General features: G+C 42.2%; 1 protein-coding gene across 1 annotated transcript in view; it reads right to left on the bottom strand.

The window, feature by feature from the left end:
• The window catches only part of LOC121951614 (potassium/sodium hyperpolarization-activated cyclic nucleotide-gated channel 2-like), a 43502-nt gene extending 26237 nt beyond the window's left edge, over nt 1-17265 (bottom strand). The window contains exons 1-3 of the mRNA XM_042498001.1: nt 16076-17265; nt 11486-11909; nt 6336-6497 (exon numbers count right to left, since the gene is read on the bottom strand). Of these exons, the coding sequence (XP_042353935.1) occupies nt 6336-6497; nt 11486-11909; nt 16076-17265 (1776 nt within the window). The remainder of the gene's footprint in view (nt 1-6335; nt 6498-11485; nt 11910-16075) is intronic.
• Between the last annotated feature and the right edge of the window lie 262 nt (nt 17266-17527).

Below are 17527 nucleotides of genomic sequence, written 5' to 3'. Positions count from 1 at the left end.
ATAATCGACACACATGTAACAAAGCCTCTGCCTTGGCCCTGTCACACACCCACCAGGTTTAGTTTACAATGGCTTATCTGAGTTTATTGTACAGTCAGCTCTGTCTCCCGCTTCCTCTCACTCTCTGTCTCTTTCTTCTGGTCTGCCTCGGCGAGTGTGTGCGTGGGGTGGGCAGTGAAATATGTAGCTTGTGAATGTAGAAGGCGAGGCGTCCTCCGTCCCCTGACAGTTCATTCGAAGGCCAAAAGAAAAATGGCACTCGGTATTCTGTCTGTCAACATGAACACTGTGTGATGTCTGCCCAGACTAGTGGAGATGTTTTTATTAATTTCAGCCCTAATTCATGCAACATTTTGGGAAATACGTTTATTAGATTTCTTGCCGACATGGGTGGATTGATACCACATGTCTGTGCGATAAGTATGGAGCTAGCCAGCTTGCTCAGCTTAGCAAGACTGGAAGCTGAAAGACACAGCTTGCCTGACTACTTCCAGCACAATTTGTCATTTTTACATGTCTGTTTGTGTATGGATTAAACCAGGCTGTTCTCATCTACTGGTTGTACTTCAATGAAAAATTTATGCATTATAATTCCTCTATTACCCACGCTGTCTTTTTTCTTATGCAGAACAGAAGAAAAAGGTCGGGTCATGTGGAAAAAAACGACAGCTAGTTGTGTCTGGATGATAACCCCAGATTTACAAGATCAGTTTTAACTAAACCTTCAACTTTCCCAAACCTTAACCATGAAACTGCTATTTTAAAAGTTTGGACTATTTTTCAAGTAAAAATATATATAAGACAGAAAATCGTATGAAAAAGTCCCTAAAAAGAAAAAGAAAACAATATTCACAGGAAATAATCTCCAATTTCATCAAAATAGCTCGTTTTACACAAACCTCCAGCAGTTATGGCCTTCCTGATTTGGATTAGTTGTGCAGTTTATCACTTGTTCTGTACTTTGATTGTTAAGCAATGATAGATAACGTATTGCTTAAGGTAAAAGGTTGGAAACCACTGGCCTAAACCTAATCAGGCCCTTAATCCCACTGCTGTCACAACATAAGACAGCAAGACAAGAATATTTTGAAGAAGGCCAGGATGAGTGTATGGAAACACAAGTTTTGAAACACAAAACCAAAAGTTATTTTAAGTTACATAACAACATAACCTCACGTGGTCACATCACTTCATCGCATGACATTAAGTATATAATGGGATGATGCCCATCCATAATTATTTACCTAAATTTAACCTAACCAGACTCAACAACTGCAGACACAGCACTTAAAAAAAACACACACACAAAAAAGCAAGCGAAGCAAGGAGGAGAAAGCCAAGTGGATCTGGAGTTGCCTGGAGCAATTCCTGCATAGCAGACATTTAAGTGTCCAGTTGTGTGGCAGTGTTGTTGTGGCAGTCTGGGGATCCACTTAGTTTACTTTGAACATCTTTTTTTCTCATAAGGCCATATCTGAAGAAAATGTCTTACTGGAATGTCACGATGACTGCTCGAGTGTCACTTAACTGGAGAGAGCTTGGATGAGGATGAGATGTGTTGATTTTGAAATGATTCCTATCAGGAAATGACTTTCACAGTGTCCATACGTGACTGTCTTCAAAACAACAACAGTGCTGCTTGAGTAGTTTTCAACACAATAAGCTTACCGATGCTTAAGTAATGGTTAAGTGCAGTAACAGTGCCTCCTGCTTGAGTAGGATCCTGTAGCTCTGCTTGTCCTCAGCACAATGAGATGCTTTAGAACAAAAACACCTGAGTTTCTCTGGGACTGAGATAATCACATCCTTTCTCTCCTCGCCCAGGAAACAAACACCACCTAATTTCTAGTCCATTTACAGAGGTTAGACAGCGGCTTTCACTTTTCATGTTTACATGCTGTTACAGGCCTACTGAGGAGTTTAAATCCAATTTGCAACGTCCAGCAGCAGACCTGTAATACCATTTGGTCAAACTAGGTGCTGTGAGTAAATAAAGTGATTTAACACCATATGTAGTAATTACCGGCTTATCTTCTCAGAGGGAGCGGACCACTGTACTGCAAAGACCCCCCCCGCTGATGGCAGTGGGGGATAATAAGAAAGAGACATCTCTGTGATGTGGATACAGTAAGGGATGGGTACACACACGGTTGTAATTACAGAGTTGAAACTACACACCCCGTGTCTGTCAGTTAGCGCTGCTGTCACTATTATTACCCAGTCGCTTCCACTGATGCAGCGACGCTCTGCCACCAAACCGCACTCGACCATGGAGATTAAAAATGTGGCTGACAAGGCTGCATAATGCTAAATATAAACTGAGCGGAATTAATGGATGGAAGTTGGGGTGCGCTGCAAAAACAACCTACGTTCCCTGAGGTATTACAAGTTCGGCTGAGTCCAATTACTGTTTGGTGGATGTCATCCAGAGTTACAGAGTGTTCTCAACGCCCTCCATGGGTCCTGCCTCTGGGCCCGACACCACCAGTGCCACTGTAGGGTGCGAGGCATGATGGATGGCCTGCTGCAACACAATGGCTAATGTTACAAGTTGTCAGCCACTCAATAGGGGGGTGGTCTCAGGTGGCTGTAGGCAGCGTGTACCATGCCAGTGTGGCCCCTTTAGTTTGAGAGTGACGGCTCTCTGGAGACTGACTGTCTTTGATTGTGCAGAGATAGAGAGCAATGGAGGAGTCAGCGGCCTGTCAGCCCCAAACTTCATCATCCTTGAGTTCAAACTCTGCAACGCACACAGCACAAGGTTGTTCTTGTGTGTGCCTTATTACTTTATGAAAGCAGACATATTCAAGTTTTCTTGAAGTTGAGGCTGTCGTATTTGGAGTGCTTCATAACGAAGCTCGGCATTGTCATAATTACATTATACATTAGGCATGTGCGGTGTCACGGTATGGTATACCAGGGCATTTAGAAATCCCAATGGTGTTATTTTAAGTACCCTCAAAAACACCGACCGTCATCTTTCTATTAACTTCATACTGGAGAGGCTGTATTGACAATGTTTTGCATGCAGTGTACATCATGTGCCCTGGAGGTTGCGCCCGGCAACACTGCATATGCGTGAGCAATGTGTGTGTTCACATTGGCAGCGTCTGTTTTTGCAGCACTGCTGCAGAGCTCGCCATTGTAATTACTACTGTACTTCCACAATTAATAGCGCATACTCCACTTATTTATGACAGCTGTACAAGTTACTGCATTGTCAACAACACGATCCTGCAAATGTTTCACAGTAATATGTCTTGTTTCAACAACTGAAGGGATTCTGTCGTCAGAAATGTTGTCAGAGGGCTTTTATTTTAAAACATAAACAAAAAAGCTTGAGTAAAACAGATATATTTTTATTTCCTCTGTGAGGAATCTGTGACAGTTAAAGACATTGAAACTGTAGTAAAAGTTGGGACAGAGTTAATATACTTACAAATAAATAGTTTTTTTACTGTTTATTTTTGCGAAAAGTCGTGTGCGTCATGCGGAAAAAATCTGCGAGACTTCATTATCAATCAACAAATGGTTTCTTTGTGTATGATATTCCTTTTTCTATAACCTTCATTCGGACTTCTTGTGCATTAAGAGAGGTGAGATTCAGCCCTTTTCAATCAGACTAACACCAAAATATGCTTCATCATTCAGCTGTGAAAATGCGACTATGAGGGAGGCCTCTGGACCAAATCAGCTTAGGGCCCACGAAAGTTTAGGGCAAGCCCTGTCAACATATGTTTATTTTTCAATTGCGAATATACACTGGTCAAAATAAAGTCACATTGTTAAAAGTCTTCACACAGTCAGTGAAACAGAAGTCTATGTGGATCAAATTGTGAATATTTTTTTCCATTGCTTTCAAACAAAACACATCCAAAGACCACTTTTTCCATTCTCCATTAACTCATTCATCATTCATACTCCACCATATTAAAACATTTACAAAGTCTGAACAAGTGTTCCTCTTCTACAAAACAAATGGAGCAGGTGCTTTAAACTGATAAAGACACTGAATAAAGCTGTATCATGTAAAAACGAATCTGTATTTTCCGCCGCTGTTCTCATAGAGGAGCTGTTAACAACAGTGGCTGGCATGAAAATGCAAATACTCCTCTCTAGAGTCAGTGTTTAGTTTGTCCATTATGGGCTACTGTAGATATTGCGGTGTAACATGGTGATCTCCGCAAACAAGGACCGCTTGCTATGTAGATATAAACGGTTCACTCTACGGTAACGAAAACGCAACAATTCTTATTTCAGGTGATTTGGTATACACAAAAAAATATATGTATATAAATTCTTATCAATTTTATTTCTGCCAATATATTTTTCGAAATCCTACACACTAGATATTCAAGTTAATAGATGAATACAAGGACTAAGTATTTGCTTTGTTTTGTCACATACAGAGTTGCTCGTGGGTGTCTGAGTTAAAGGATGTAGTTGAAGGCGATGCATGATGGAGTTTTTGATAGTTTACAACATCAAAGACTAGGTTCACTTGTGGTGGAGCATCAGCCTCAGGGTTCATGGACACACCTGCTCTGACTTAAGTCTCTCACTGTCTGTACTCTGGTTACACACTGACGTACATGCAGCTTAAATGTTTTCTTTTTTTTATTACTTTGAGGTTGCACTGCAGTGATGTGAATCTACACTCTGAACTTTTCTCAATGATGCCACCATCCGCTAATTTTGATTAAATATCACATGGAAGTGGCATTCATCAAACCCCAAATACCCCACATTATTGACACTGAGATCTTGAGTCAATATCGTAATATATGACCTTGTCGATCCAGTCCAGCTCTACAAAACAGAGCCAGTAAAACTGCAGTCTGGCATGTTAAACAAAAAAAGGAAATTATTCTATTTCAGTGACATGAAAGAGAGGACATTCATTCTCCTCAAGACATTAACTTGTTTTACTTTGTAAAACAATGAAAAATAACAGCAACTACTGTCAATACTTCAACTTTTAAATTTAGAAGTAGTCCTGGCAGGCCCTGACCATGTCGGGGAGCGGGACCTAATTTGTTTAAAGCCCCATTTGGACCTGTGCCTCATGTCTGGGTTAGTGTGGTCTCCCCTCACTCAGTAAAAGGCTGGGCTCACAGACAGGACCTATAAACAACCAGCTTTTATCTTTCTGAGAGAGACATGGCAACAAAGAGCCCAGCTGCCAGGCCATATCCCCCCATCCCTCTGTTTTCCCCTTTTATCTTTCCTGTCATCACCCCACCACGCTGAAGAGGAGGCACAGAAGGATCTGGAGGTGTGCTTCAATCTCTCTGGTCTCTTTTTCACAGCTTCTTCATTGGTATCCTACGGTTGTTTTGTCTGGCACACTGGCTGAATGCTGCTACAGAGGGCAGTGATATGAGTAATTTTCTTTGTCGGAAAAAATGCTGACTTTTCCTCTTGAATCAGTAATAGCATAATTGTAACAAACATTACTTAGGATAATAATGGCTCCCTGAACGGTGCAGTGCACTGTTTTCAAAGTGGACCATACTGAGCCAAATTGCAGTACATGTAACTATCGCTACTAACCCAGAGGACCCTTCATTTTTTGCCACGCCAGCAGCATAGAAATGTCGGCCCACCACTTTGGTTCATATTGAAATATCTGAAAGGGATACTTTGACTATTTTCAACCTGCCCTTATCATAACAATCTATGTAGTATGTGTATATGAACTAGGTTAAACTTCACTGGCTCTTGGGATGTTGCTCGGACTACAGATGGCACTTCCTCATTTTTGTATACCCGCCGCCACCACAGACTAAAGCGTAAACGCCAGCATAGACGCATCAGGCTCTTAGAGGGTTGTCCCATTTCATAGGGAAAGATTTCAACCACTACCATTTGTAACTCTGTTTTGAGCAGAAACATGAGTCGGGGTAACAATAAGAAATGGGATTACTCAATCTTTAACAAATTTCCATCCATGTTGAATGACCCATGTTCCACCAATAGCACAAGAGACTAATATAGCAACATATTTAATTTTGTGGCAACAAAGATAAATTGACAGGATGATAAACCCATTTCTGGCCTTGGAATTAAAATAAAGGTGTTTTACATGCAAAAGTTAAAATGCAGAATCAAGTCATTCCTCTTTCCTTACAAGAGCACCAAGCTTCCTATTTTAGTAAAAACAAGGCAGAGTTTATCATCATTCAGCCAATATTTTGTGACGGCAGTCAGAAACTTCAATCAATATTCTGTGACCACCGTTAGCTCTTTCCCAATCAACTCAGAATAAAAGATGCAAATCTAGTTCAGCAGTGATGTGTGCATCTTATGTGCAGACATGATTCCTTGTCACATACCTCCATCTTGTTGAGGGACACCCAGCAATCTGAGGGGAAGTCCTGCAGCATGGGAACCAGGAACTGTAGGCAGCCGTCCCAATGACACAGCAGCAGCATCATACCTATCAGGTTAAAGATCCGCATCACCGCACTGGCCAGGTCGTAGGTCATATGGAAGATCTGGAGCAAGATGAAACGACAGAGAGGGGAGTTTAAACTGGGCTGAGACATGTGGAGATAGAGAACATGTTGGATGTTTACTCAGTAGCTCTCATAGTATTGTCAAACACTTAAAGATGCTGTAGGTGACTTTTATCAGTAGTAATCATTTTTTACATGTTGTAAGTCACTTAAAAACTGAGACTTTCCCCAATGTTCTCTGTTGGCTATAACAGTCAGTCTGATGCTCCTCTACAGTGCAAACTGTGGGCAACATTAGCTCATGTCATCTAAGAAATGGAGTCCACTAATGTCAACAATGTCGTAAAAAAAGGAGGACAATTTTTTATGCACAGTTGTAGCGAGGGATCTATGTTACTTTATTTTGGCTTAGAAGAGGGACATATAAATTTAAATATATTTTGTATTTATTTTACAGCCAATTTTGTGAGAAAACATACATTCCAAACCTGCATTTTCTTTAAAAATTGCCAAAATTACACCATTTATCATAGCCTACAACTGTAAAAACATAAATTATCATTTGATTTTTTACATTTTCCAAAGATCCTTGGACACATCATATGCCATGAATGCATCCTTCAGAAGAAAAACTGACCAAATGAGCTTAAAATAGTGATATTTAATCTAAATCCCTTTATCCAACATGTCTCCATTAAAATTTTGTCAAATATTTACCATTTGCAAAAACTAACCAGCATGCATGACAAGAGCCAAGAGTTAAATCCAAAGCTTTTTTCAACTCTAGGATTTCATTTTTAACTTTTGACTTTCGAACATCAAAGGGTACGTTTTAAAGCAAACAGCTCATTTATAGTTAAAGGAGGTTCGTGCATTTTCCTCATGTCATTCAGGGCGGCTCAAGGAGAAATATTTGTAGCTTCAGGGAGGGTCAGAATGAAAAAATAAGTCACAACCAAGCCATTCCCCTCCCCCAATAAATAAAAAATAGTCCCCAAGGATACAAAGCACTTTCTACTATAAGAGCAATGCAGTTGTGGCTAAAGAGCTAACTGTAATCTAAGCTAAGGTTAGTCAGCTAGCCATGACTTACTTATTCTGTTTGGTTGCTTGTAATTTTGCAAGCTAGTTAGTATCATGGTGGTCCAAATGAAATAAAGAAACTTTGAAGATCCAAATATGATTGACATTTATTTTTCAGCGCTCTGTCAACATGATGGCAGTCAATCACCTTCAGCCTTGTGTTTGTCACTGTTTTGGCTGATGCCCAGGCGCCCGCTTGAGGCCACGGAGTGCAAGCACTTTTAAGACCTTGAATTTACGTCTAAGTTGCAGGACTGACTTCTCACTCTGCTCCACAGTCTCCTTTGGATTATACCAAGTTTGATTAATGAATAAGAGGGGGGGCAGGTTCCCATCAGTCCCACATCAAACACAGCAGGAGCAGGCAAGAGATTTGTCACACAGGGACACATGATATCAGTCATGGGCTCAAACATGCACACAGTGTTCAGTCACACATACAACACACTCACGCAAGCCTGCAGGCGCACAGAGACACTAACAAGACAGACAGGCATGCCAACACATACACAAATTCAAACCCACAGAGTGATGGACAGGGACCATCATGATCCTTAACAACTGGTAGTCCATGTCGTCTCACACATCAATCATTTTGAGTCACTGGACAGTCACTTAGGCCAATCATCTATCACCTGACTGACCTGGTGAAGCCAACCTTTGTTGATGCTTAATAGCTGCATTTAATATCACAACAATCCTTATAAGGTCTAAATCTGTAGAAAAAACTTTTTATAGTAAGACGTGTAGCGAGGTCCAATAAATGGGTCATTTCTTACTCAGTGCAGCTGAGGGAGAAGTGATGCTCCGTGATGGGAGTGATGAGGAATGAGACTGGACATGAATCACATGTGCTGATCTTTCTAAATGCCGCTTTAACCTTTATGGGGTTTTCACTGTCAGTTTTTATCAATCAGCAACTGACAAAATAGAGTAATTTGTCATATCGTTTTCACTGAGGATGGATGAGGGAAAACTGTACTGTACATTGCCGTGTTGTGCTGGCTAATGCGGATGTTCAGCACCATAGACAGCTCCAAGATAGTTACAAGAAATAAGGGCCCTGACACACCAAGCCAACGAGTGGCTGGTGGTCAATGTCAGGCAGCTAAAGAGCATCAGTTGCCCTAGTTTTACGGTGTGTCCTGCCCTGTTGGCCCTTGTTCGCCTTTTTTTAGCCGATTCAGCAGGAGCTGGCGAAGCCTGTCTGTGAATGAAATCACTCTGATTGGCAGTTCAACTCAATGCACAAGAAGGGAAACAGCAGTGAGGAAAGCAAGCAAATGGCTAAAGTCAAGAGGGTGTGACATTGAAAGAAACTTGTTATATATAGAGTGCCCACCCAGGGATGACGTTTTTGTGATGCACTGGTTCCCTTGACAGAAAGCTTATGAGACTTTTTCCATTGGATTTTGGATTGCAGGAAATAAGCTCTGTAGTACACAAACATTTATGATACTAATATTTTTTGTTCAGCAAGATAATCTCCACAAATGAACACCACTTTCACGATTTTTGAAGCCTAAACGAAATCGCCCAAAGTCAAATGTTATTGCTATGCTAAAGCGATACACACTACAGACGCATCGCTATCACTATGAGGTTGTTAAGCCGTGTTCGGCGTGGTTCACTATGGTGACATTCTGTAGTCTCATTTAGCCACGTTAGCAACTTTTTTAAAACATACTTTCTTAAAACACACAACTGCTTCAAAGTTTGTGAGTGGGATATTTACACACACACATATATAAATATATATACATATTCATATTTAAGTATTTTATGTCAGAGAACAAAACATGGAAGTCTCTCAAGCTTGTGCCTTATTTCAAGCATCAAACCAAAAACCCTTTCCAAAAACCCACTGACTTTGAGACGAGGGAACTGAAGGTGCTGAAATGCTAATTCATTTCAAGAGTTTAGGACTCATTACTGAGATTCTCTATCAGGTACGTTTTTTTTTTCTATTGAGATTTTTAGAAAAAATGGTTTGTAATTATTTGTGTTCTTGTTCATTAGCGCATGGTGAATATGCTTTGTACTTTCAACATCAGGTTGTGTTTTCAGTGTGCTAACTGGCTAACTAGTGTCTTGAATCCATCCTTCCAGTCTTTTGGTTTACCGTTTTTGAATGACGAATACAGACCGTTGCCACCGGCTGTTATGGAGAATTATTTCATCTCACACAAGCGCAAAACGTACGTGCTAGTTGGCTGTTGGCTTTAGGCTTTGTGGTGTTTTCAAGTGCAACGTGATTTGTGGTGACAACAGTCGGCTTTTTTACACCACTAGTTCTCTGATGTCAGTTTGGGGTGTCTTGGCCTTATCCGATGGTCAGTTGTTGGTCAATGTCGTGCTGTCGGTGAGTGTCTGTCGCCCTAGTTTTGGCAGTGTGTCCCGCATCTTTGGCACAACGTGGCCCTTGTTGGCTGGTTCAGCATGTTAAATCGGTGTTGAGCCCATCGATGTGTGAAATCACTGTGATTGGCTGTTAAGCTCAGTGTTTGAAAAGAAAACCAGAAGTGGGGAAGTAAGCAAACGCCTAAAGTCAAAAGGGCATGAGATCAATACAAACTTGTCATAAGTTAAGATTATGTTTTTAGCCATTGGGAACTTTAGAAGAAACTGATTGTGATTATTTGCATTATTGTTCCAGTTTCCCTTTCTGAGTGGCGAGTACAGAGAGAATGCAGTTATTTCCTCTCATGAAGGTGCAGAATGAACATGCTTGTTGGCTGTTGGCTGAGGTCTTTGTGCTGTGTCATTTGTAACATTTTGGTTGAAACACAGATGATGTGAAGTGAAGCACCAGTTGGCCTTTGTCACCACTAGTTCTTTGATATTGGTTCGGTGTGTTTAGGGTTGGGATTCTTGGATTTTATCAAAATAAACTATGACTGATAAAGTCAAGCTGATTGGGCTTTTGAAACTGGGCATTTTCCTTGCATCAGTATCTCACTCTCCACCACTCTCATTCTCCATGCATGCCAAGTATCACTTCCCATCATGCACTAGTGTGTGTGTGTGTGCGTATCACATCATATCTTCAGAAATCCAATTATCCAAAGGTCAAGTTAGCAGCCGAGCCCCACTGCGCTGCTCTCACCACTGCAAAATGCCAACACCAGGCTGCCAATACTGGCATAAACGAGAAGTCGAGTGATCTTGTGACATCGCTGGACCTCCTGTCTCCTATGCTGCTCCCCTTCCATTTGAAGAATGAGTCCGATTGAGAGGCTGGAGCAGCGTGCCGACAAAGTGCATCCCTCACAGAGCAAATAAAAGCTGAGAGGCCAGGAAGGGCAGGACGGGGTCGATGAGTTCAGTCTACCAAAAGCAGGGGACTCTACCTAGCAACAGCTCCCACCCTCAAAGTCGGGTCTGTGGGGGAAACGCCAGCTTCTCTAACCTCTGCGATCCCTTTAAATGAACAATTAATGACATATATAATCACAGTCAACAGCCCTCTAGTGCTGCATATTATCCTCACCCTCTACCCCACCTGCTCTTCCTCTGGCATCTTAATTGATTAACTGTGTTTACCCTGGTAATAGGCTGCTTATTAGACTGCCTGACGCCGCTTGTGGGACTACCAGGTCAGACAGGCAGACAGAGGGGTAGGGGGGCTTGTGTGACAATAACAGTAATTAGAATGCAAAGTTTGTTAAAGCTCAAACATCTTGTTGACATTATACATTTCTCACCAGGTGGCAGGTGAGAACATTAATATGAAGCCTCCAGGCGGAGGAGAGCAGGCCGCTCGGAGCAGACAGAGAGGCAGATTGTAGGTTTGGTCATGAGCCAACATCAGCATATTGGAGGCAAATCAGTGACCTTTTATCACAGAGTCTAGATTGGGTGTTTCTTCCTCTGTGGCTCAGAGTTGTGTGATTAGAGTTGATGTAGTATTTGCAGAGGGGCAGTCATGAAACGTATGCTCTTACCTCTTCCCATTGGTGAATGTAGCGTATTAATCTGGAGAGCCTCAGCAGCCTCAGGAGACTTAGGATCTTGGTGAAGCGGACGATCCTCAGGGCCCGGGCCGTCTTGTAAACCTCCGAGTCGATCCCTTTCTCCACTATGAGGAATATGTAATCCACTGGGATGGAGGAGATAAAGTCAACAATGAACCATGTTTTTAAGTACTTCTTCTTAATGGTTTTAGGGTCCAAAATGATGTCCGAGTTGTCCTCAATGATGATTCCAGTGCGAAAGTTAAGCACCAGATCCATGAGGAAGAAGGTGTCGGAGACCACGTTGAAGATGATCCAGGGCGTCGTGGTCTCGTCCTTGAAGAAGGTGATGCCCACGGGGATGATGATCAGGTTGCCCACCATAAACAGCAGCATTGTGAAATCCCAGTAGAACCTAGCAGGCATATGTGCGTGTGTGTGTGTGTGTGTTTAGTTGTGGTGTGCACATGAAAGTGTGTTAAGTGTGTTAAGTGTGTTAAGTGTGGAGTACGGGAGGGGGGAAGAAGGGGGAGGGAAAAAAGACAAAAATAGAGTCAGATAAGAAAAGGGAGTTGCTGTGGAAAGCCAATAGGCACAAGAGACTTCTTAAGTCAAGATGGGAAAGTGTAAACCAAGTGCAGGAGCTGCACTTTGCCTGCCTGAGCATGCTGAAAGTAATGAGATGCTGAACTTAATTTTTCCAAGATACTATAATAAAGAGACATGAACAATTTCCCCACACTGCAAAATCTGACAAGTTGATCTTACTTAAAATAGTCTTGTGAACCAATTGCCTTGAAAAACAAATAGTAATTTTAATTTGTTTACTTTATATCTAATTGTTAGGTTTACTCAAAATTTAGCTGTATTTACTTAATTTTAGTTGTTGTTGTTAAGTTGTTGTAACTTAAAAATGACAAGTGAAACTACCTTGTTCTTTCTAAGTGTTAGCAACTTCAGTAAACCAAGTTAGTCTGACTTAACTTGATCAGGACAGAGGATTTGCCAGTGATGAAGTTAGGAAATCTGGGAGTTCTGTTTTGATAACATGTTTAAAAAAAAATACAAATATGATTGAATAGTTCGCGGCCAGCAAAAAACAGATTCATAGCAAAGTAAACTTGATTAACTGAAGTTACTTACAATTAGAAAGACTAAGATTAAATTAAACTTGTCATTTTTAGGTTGCAACATCTTCACACAATTAAGTAAATATAACTTTATTTTAAGAAAACTTAACAATTAGATATAAAGAAAATAGGAATTAAGAATTATACTTAGTAAACAGTTACATTTACTTACATTCTTCAAAGCAATCAGTTTTCCAGATTTTTTTGAGTAAAATCAGCTGGCCAGAATGTACTTTTCATGCATTCTGTATTCTTATAATGTAAGAAAATTAGTCATATGACTGTCTCTGCTCATAGAGTAACAACAATTTTTTTTTTAAACATAATGATGATGTTTTTTACGTATATGGTAGGTTTTCTAGTCTGTGACTGACTAAAATACAGTGGTGGAATATAACTAAAGCTTAAGTAAAAATCAGAGTATTTCCTTTTTATGCAACTTTATACTTCTACTCTACTACATCACATAGGTAAATATTGTACCTTTTACATATGTCTGAAAGCTTTGGCTCATTTTAAACCTATAACACCTGAGCCAATGGGCTTGATTTATTTTATTTTTTTAAATGGGAAGACGGCAATGAACAATGAAAGAAGAAATGACCCAAAATTAGCAAGAAATCAGTAAAAAAGGACAAATAAATTACCTGAAAATTCTTTTAAAAAGAAAACTAAATATGTCAATTAAGTATGTATAATTATTCTGTAACATAATTTTATAAATGATTATTGTTATAGAACCATGAATATATAGTGTTTCCCCAAGCTTTTTCCCCTAGACAATTTTCCCTGATTTTTTTTTTTAAAAAATCCTGTTCTAAATCTACTTATTTCTTGCACTTCTTGGAACATTTCTTACTAAGTTGCTAATTGCCTTTTATTCCGTGTTTTTTTTTAAATTGCACCAATTTGCTCAGGGTTTAAATGTTAAAATACTTGTGAAAGGGCAACTGAAAGCAGCACAGGGAAAGTGATGTCACTCCAGGTTTCAAAGGGTTAAGATTTCAATCTTTCATCCCCTGAAAACCATGTATCTCCAGATGTGCTGACACATTGATGAAGTATTCCATTATGTGTTGAGAAAATTCTCCTACATTTTAAAATAAATAAAGTATTTAAAAACCTTCTTGGATCTGCTGGAAAATGAATTGTCACAAAGCTGAAAACGACTGTTTTCCTGACACTATGAAAGTTAACTGGTGGTTCTTACAAAACAGATGCTTCAAGCATGGTGATCTTATAGAATATAATGCATTGCTGTAAATGAAGCTACCCAACAGTAGATAAAGCAGTTAAAATAAGCAAGCACAACCTTGAACATCTCCAGCAGTAAAATGCAACACACATTAATGCAGCAGTAAAACACTGACAGAGAACATTTTACTGCACAGTCAATATTTTTGCGATTGACACTGTAAGTACATTTTGCCTTTAACACTCTTGAAAAAAGTTTTGAATGCAGGACTTTAACCTTTAGTGGAGTATTTTTACAGCGTGGTGTTGGTATGTTCATCAGTAAAGGATCTTAATACTTGCAAAGTAAATGTGCTCTTCAAGTCACAATTTAAAGGTGATGAGAGAAAAGATGGAAGCAACCTTCGACTTCCTGTCTTAACCTTTCTGTTTTATTGACATTGGCTTGAAAAAAAAGAATAAGTATGGGGAAATATGATTGGAAAATATTTACCAAATGCTTCTCTTTTTCTATTCCTCCTGATCGTATCAAAACCCAATATGTAAAAAAGTATTAAAGCAATAATTCTTCCCTTTGCAACTAAGCTGGCATTTAATAAAGTTGACAAAATGTGGAGCCGAAGACAAATTCCGACATAATTGGACAATAAAGATGTCAATTTATATTTAGCATGCCCACTGAAGCCAGGGTCTCTGAGACCCCAAACAGAAGTCATTTACTGTAGCAGACTAAACTAGGTCCGTACTCTCATCAAATTAGGAAAAGCCCTTAAGTATTAAACTGATAAAAAAAAATATGTTAGGTGTGTTTCTCAAGCTGTTAAAGAAGGCCCTAATGTCTCCAGGACCCCAAACAGAACTGCATTTGGAGCTCTTATTGACCTTGCAGCACATATGGACACCAAGAATGTCTTGCTTTTTAGTGGCAGTGGTGATGTGGCAGTGTGGTGAGTGGGACAGACAGAGTAAGGGTAGTGAGGTTTGAGCCCGTCACAGGAGGCTCTGCAGGACAGGTGCAGCGCTGAGTCATTACACTGCGACTTACGCAACAAGCTCAGACTCCTCCACTTCACGGCAACAACAATAACCGCCCCGATGGTAATGTTTGAGGCAACTTTGCTGCTTTAACTATGCATTAATTAGCATAAGAATCAACGGAGGGGGCAGGCGCAGCTTCACACCGTGTGGGGGTATTTGCATGGTAAAGAGAGGTGTCCTGTCGTCAAATTACATCTCTGCTGTTGAAGACATCTCTCAAGTTTAGGCTTTAGTGGTCCAGTGTCTCGGCGTTATGTGATACATGTGGGCCAAACATGACTGGCTGTGAATGGGGGGGCTGAAGGAGGCGCTCAAACGTGTTAGACGGGAGCTGTCCACTCCGTGTGGTGCTGAAACCAAACAGCCCAGCCGAGAGGAAAGCCTGCTGATTTTCTGACCCAAATGCAATTCGGGGACTAATACATGTCGGGGGGGAAAGGCTAATTCATCAAGCCAGAGTCACGAGGAGCCTTCTTGGCTCTCTAAATATTTTGTCTGACAAAATAGCTGCTGGATGTCCAGCTGGGTTATCGGTGTTTGAGCCGAGATAAACAGAGCGCATCCGTCATTAAAATGCAGGATCCGGGGAGTCGTACAGGCGGATATGTCTCCAGTGAGCATGCTTGAGGTTTTCGCACACTTGGCTCAAGGTGACATTCCATTACTGAGTGCATCGCATGCACACATACACACACGCATAGCCTACATCCTGCCAGCACGGCTCTTGTCGCAGAGCTTAGCCTACACTACGGCGAATATTAACCAGTTTTGAGAAATAACGTTATCTTAAATGAGCCTGAATTAGCGTCATAACGCTGTCCTCTTTGTTAAATGTGAGCGTGCTGCAACGAAAAGTGGAGATGTGTTAGCAGGCCGGGATTGTTGAGCATCCCAGACATGCTACTGTACATGCAGACTGGAATAGGATTTGTTTACAACCTTGAGAGGACACTCTTTGCTCGTGTCCATTTGCCTGACAACAGGTTGTTTGGGGGATTAATGGCAGCTCGTTGCAATGCATCGATTCAAATCTCTACAGATTCAATCATGTTGGATGAAATGACAATTCAGCAGCCCGTAGTCTTGCACAATAAGCATGCATGTGTTCCCATGGAGTCGCAGTGGTTACTCACTATAAAGTAAGTTGTAGATGGCAATGAGGACCCATACGGCCCCTCATGACTTTCAACGTGCAACCAATGGCAGCCCCAGCTCTTACCTGAAATCGCTGTAAGGGTGGATAATCCAATTTCCAGCTGATTTTACCCTCTCCTGCTCTCTCTCCACTGCTTTTTGACTACCATACATGCGTAAAGAGAATTTGTTAACTCCAGGCTGCAGCATACTACTAAACTGCCGCTGCATGAAGCTGGCTTGGCTGCCCCGAGGCTCCGCATCCTCGGCGGGCACAATTGGCGGTCCATCCTCCGGCTTCTGGAAAGTGACAGAGTTCCTGGGCTGCTGGGTCTGAGTCTGAGTCGGGCCGTGCAGCGAGGACGAGGCTTTCCGGCTCGGTGCGTTGGAGAAGGACACCTTGGAGTCCTTTTTCTCGGGGACACCACTGGACACGGGGGTAGCGCCTGGGTTTGCGCTCTCTCCTCCTTGCCCCCCGGTCAGGGACCCGCCTGGTGTGATCGAGCCGTCCATGCTGGCGGTGGTCGAGTTACAGGCACCTCGCTTGGCGCTCCCTCCGTCCTCGGCCCTCCCCGACCCTCCTGTCTGCTTCTCCTGCTTGGAGATGATTGAGCGCAGGCTCCCGGTACCCGAGTCCCTCCTGCATTCTCCGTTTTTGTTGCATTTCATGCTGGAAATTGGAGCGACGCTTTTGCAACCATCACCCGCTGTCGCGTTTAAAACCTCTACCGCGACCGCTGATTCCGACGCCTCCGCCCCAGATGCTCTGCTGGTCTCGCCGCGCTGGGCAGCATCGCCCGGACAGGGTGTCTGGGTCTCGGTAGCTCTGGAGGAAGCAGTGGGCCGTGGAGCGGCTGGAGCGTCTTCTGTGAGCGTGTGGCAGGGATCCTTGTTAGAGTTTCTCCTGGAACCCGAGGACGCGGCTCCCCCTCCTGGCGTAAAGTTCTTCATCCTGATACTGCCGCCTCCTCCTCCACCTCCGCCGCTGCCGCTCCCCCCGGCTCGGCGCAACCGCGGATGCTGAAACTTAGACTCCTCTTCTCCGTCCTCCGTCTCGTCCATCACGACGTTGCAGGCCGCACCGGGCTGCTTACCGCTCGGTGTGCCGGGAGAACCAGAGTCCAGGCAGTTCTGGCTGCTGTTGCTTCTCGTGCATTTGGACGCGGCAGCCTTTTGTGCGCCGATGTGGCTGCGTCCGCTGCCGCCCACCGCCTTCTTTTTCATGGTGGCAGCAGACGCCGGTGAAACCTCATTCCTGTCCATGACATTGAGCATATCAAATTTTGCCTCCAATTATCTTTGGAGAAAACCAATCAGAGTCAGAGGGGAGATGGAGAGGAGAAGAAGAGAGAGGGAGAGAGAAAGGAGTGAGGGACAGAGGGAGGGGTGGACGTGACTTCTTTGCAAACTACTGCGCTTTTACTTTCGCTAGTCATTGTGTCAAATATGCTCAAGCATCACACTAATTGAGCCCTTTGACTGCGTGTCAAATATCATTAAATTAAATCATCTTATGCTGCTGCTAATTCAACTCAAG

This window comes from Plectropomus leopardus, chromosome 12, assembly GCF_008729295.1.
Source record: "Plectropomus leopardus isolate mb chromosome 12, YSFRI_Pleo_2.0, whole genome shotgun sequence".
NCBI classification, from domain to species: domain Eukaryota; kingdom Metazoa; phylum Chordata; class Actinopteri; order Perciformes; family Serranidae; genus Plectropomus; species Plectropomus leopardus.
The sequence above is the reverse complement of the archived record's forward strand: the minus strand, read 5'-3'. Positions and strand labels throughout refer to the sequence as shown.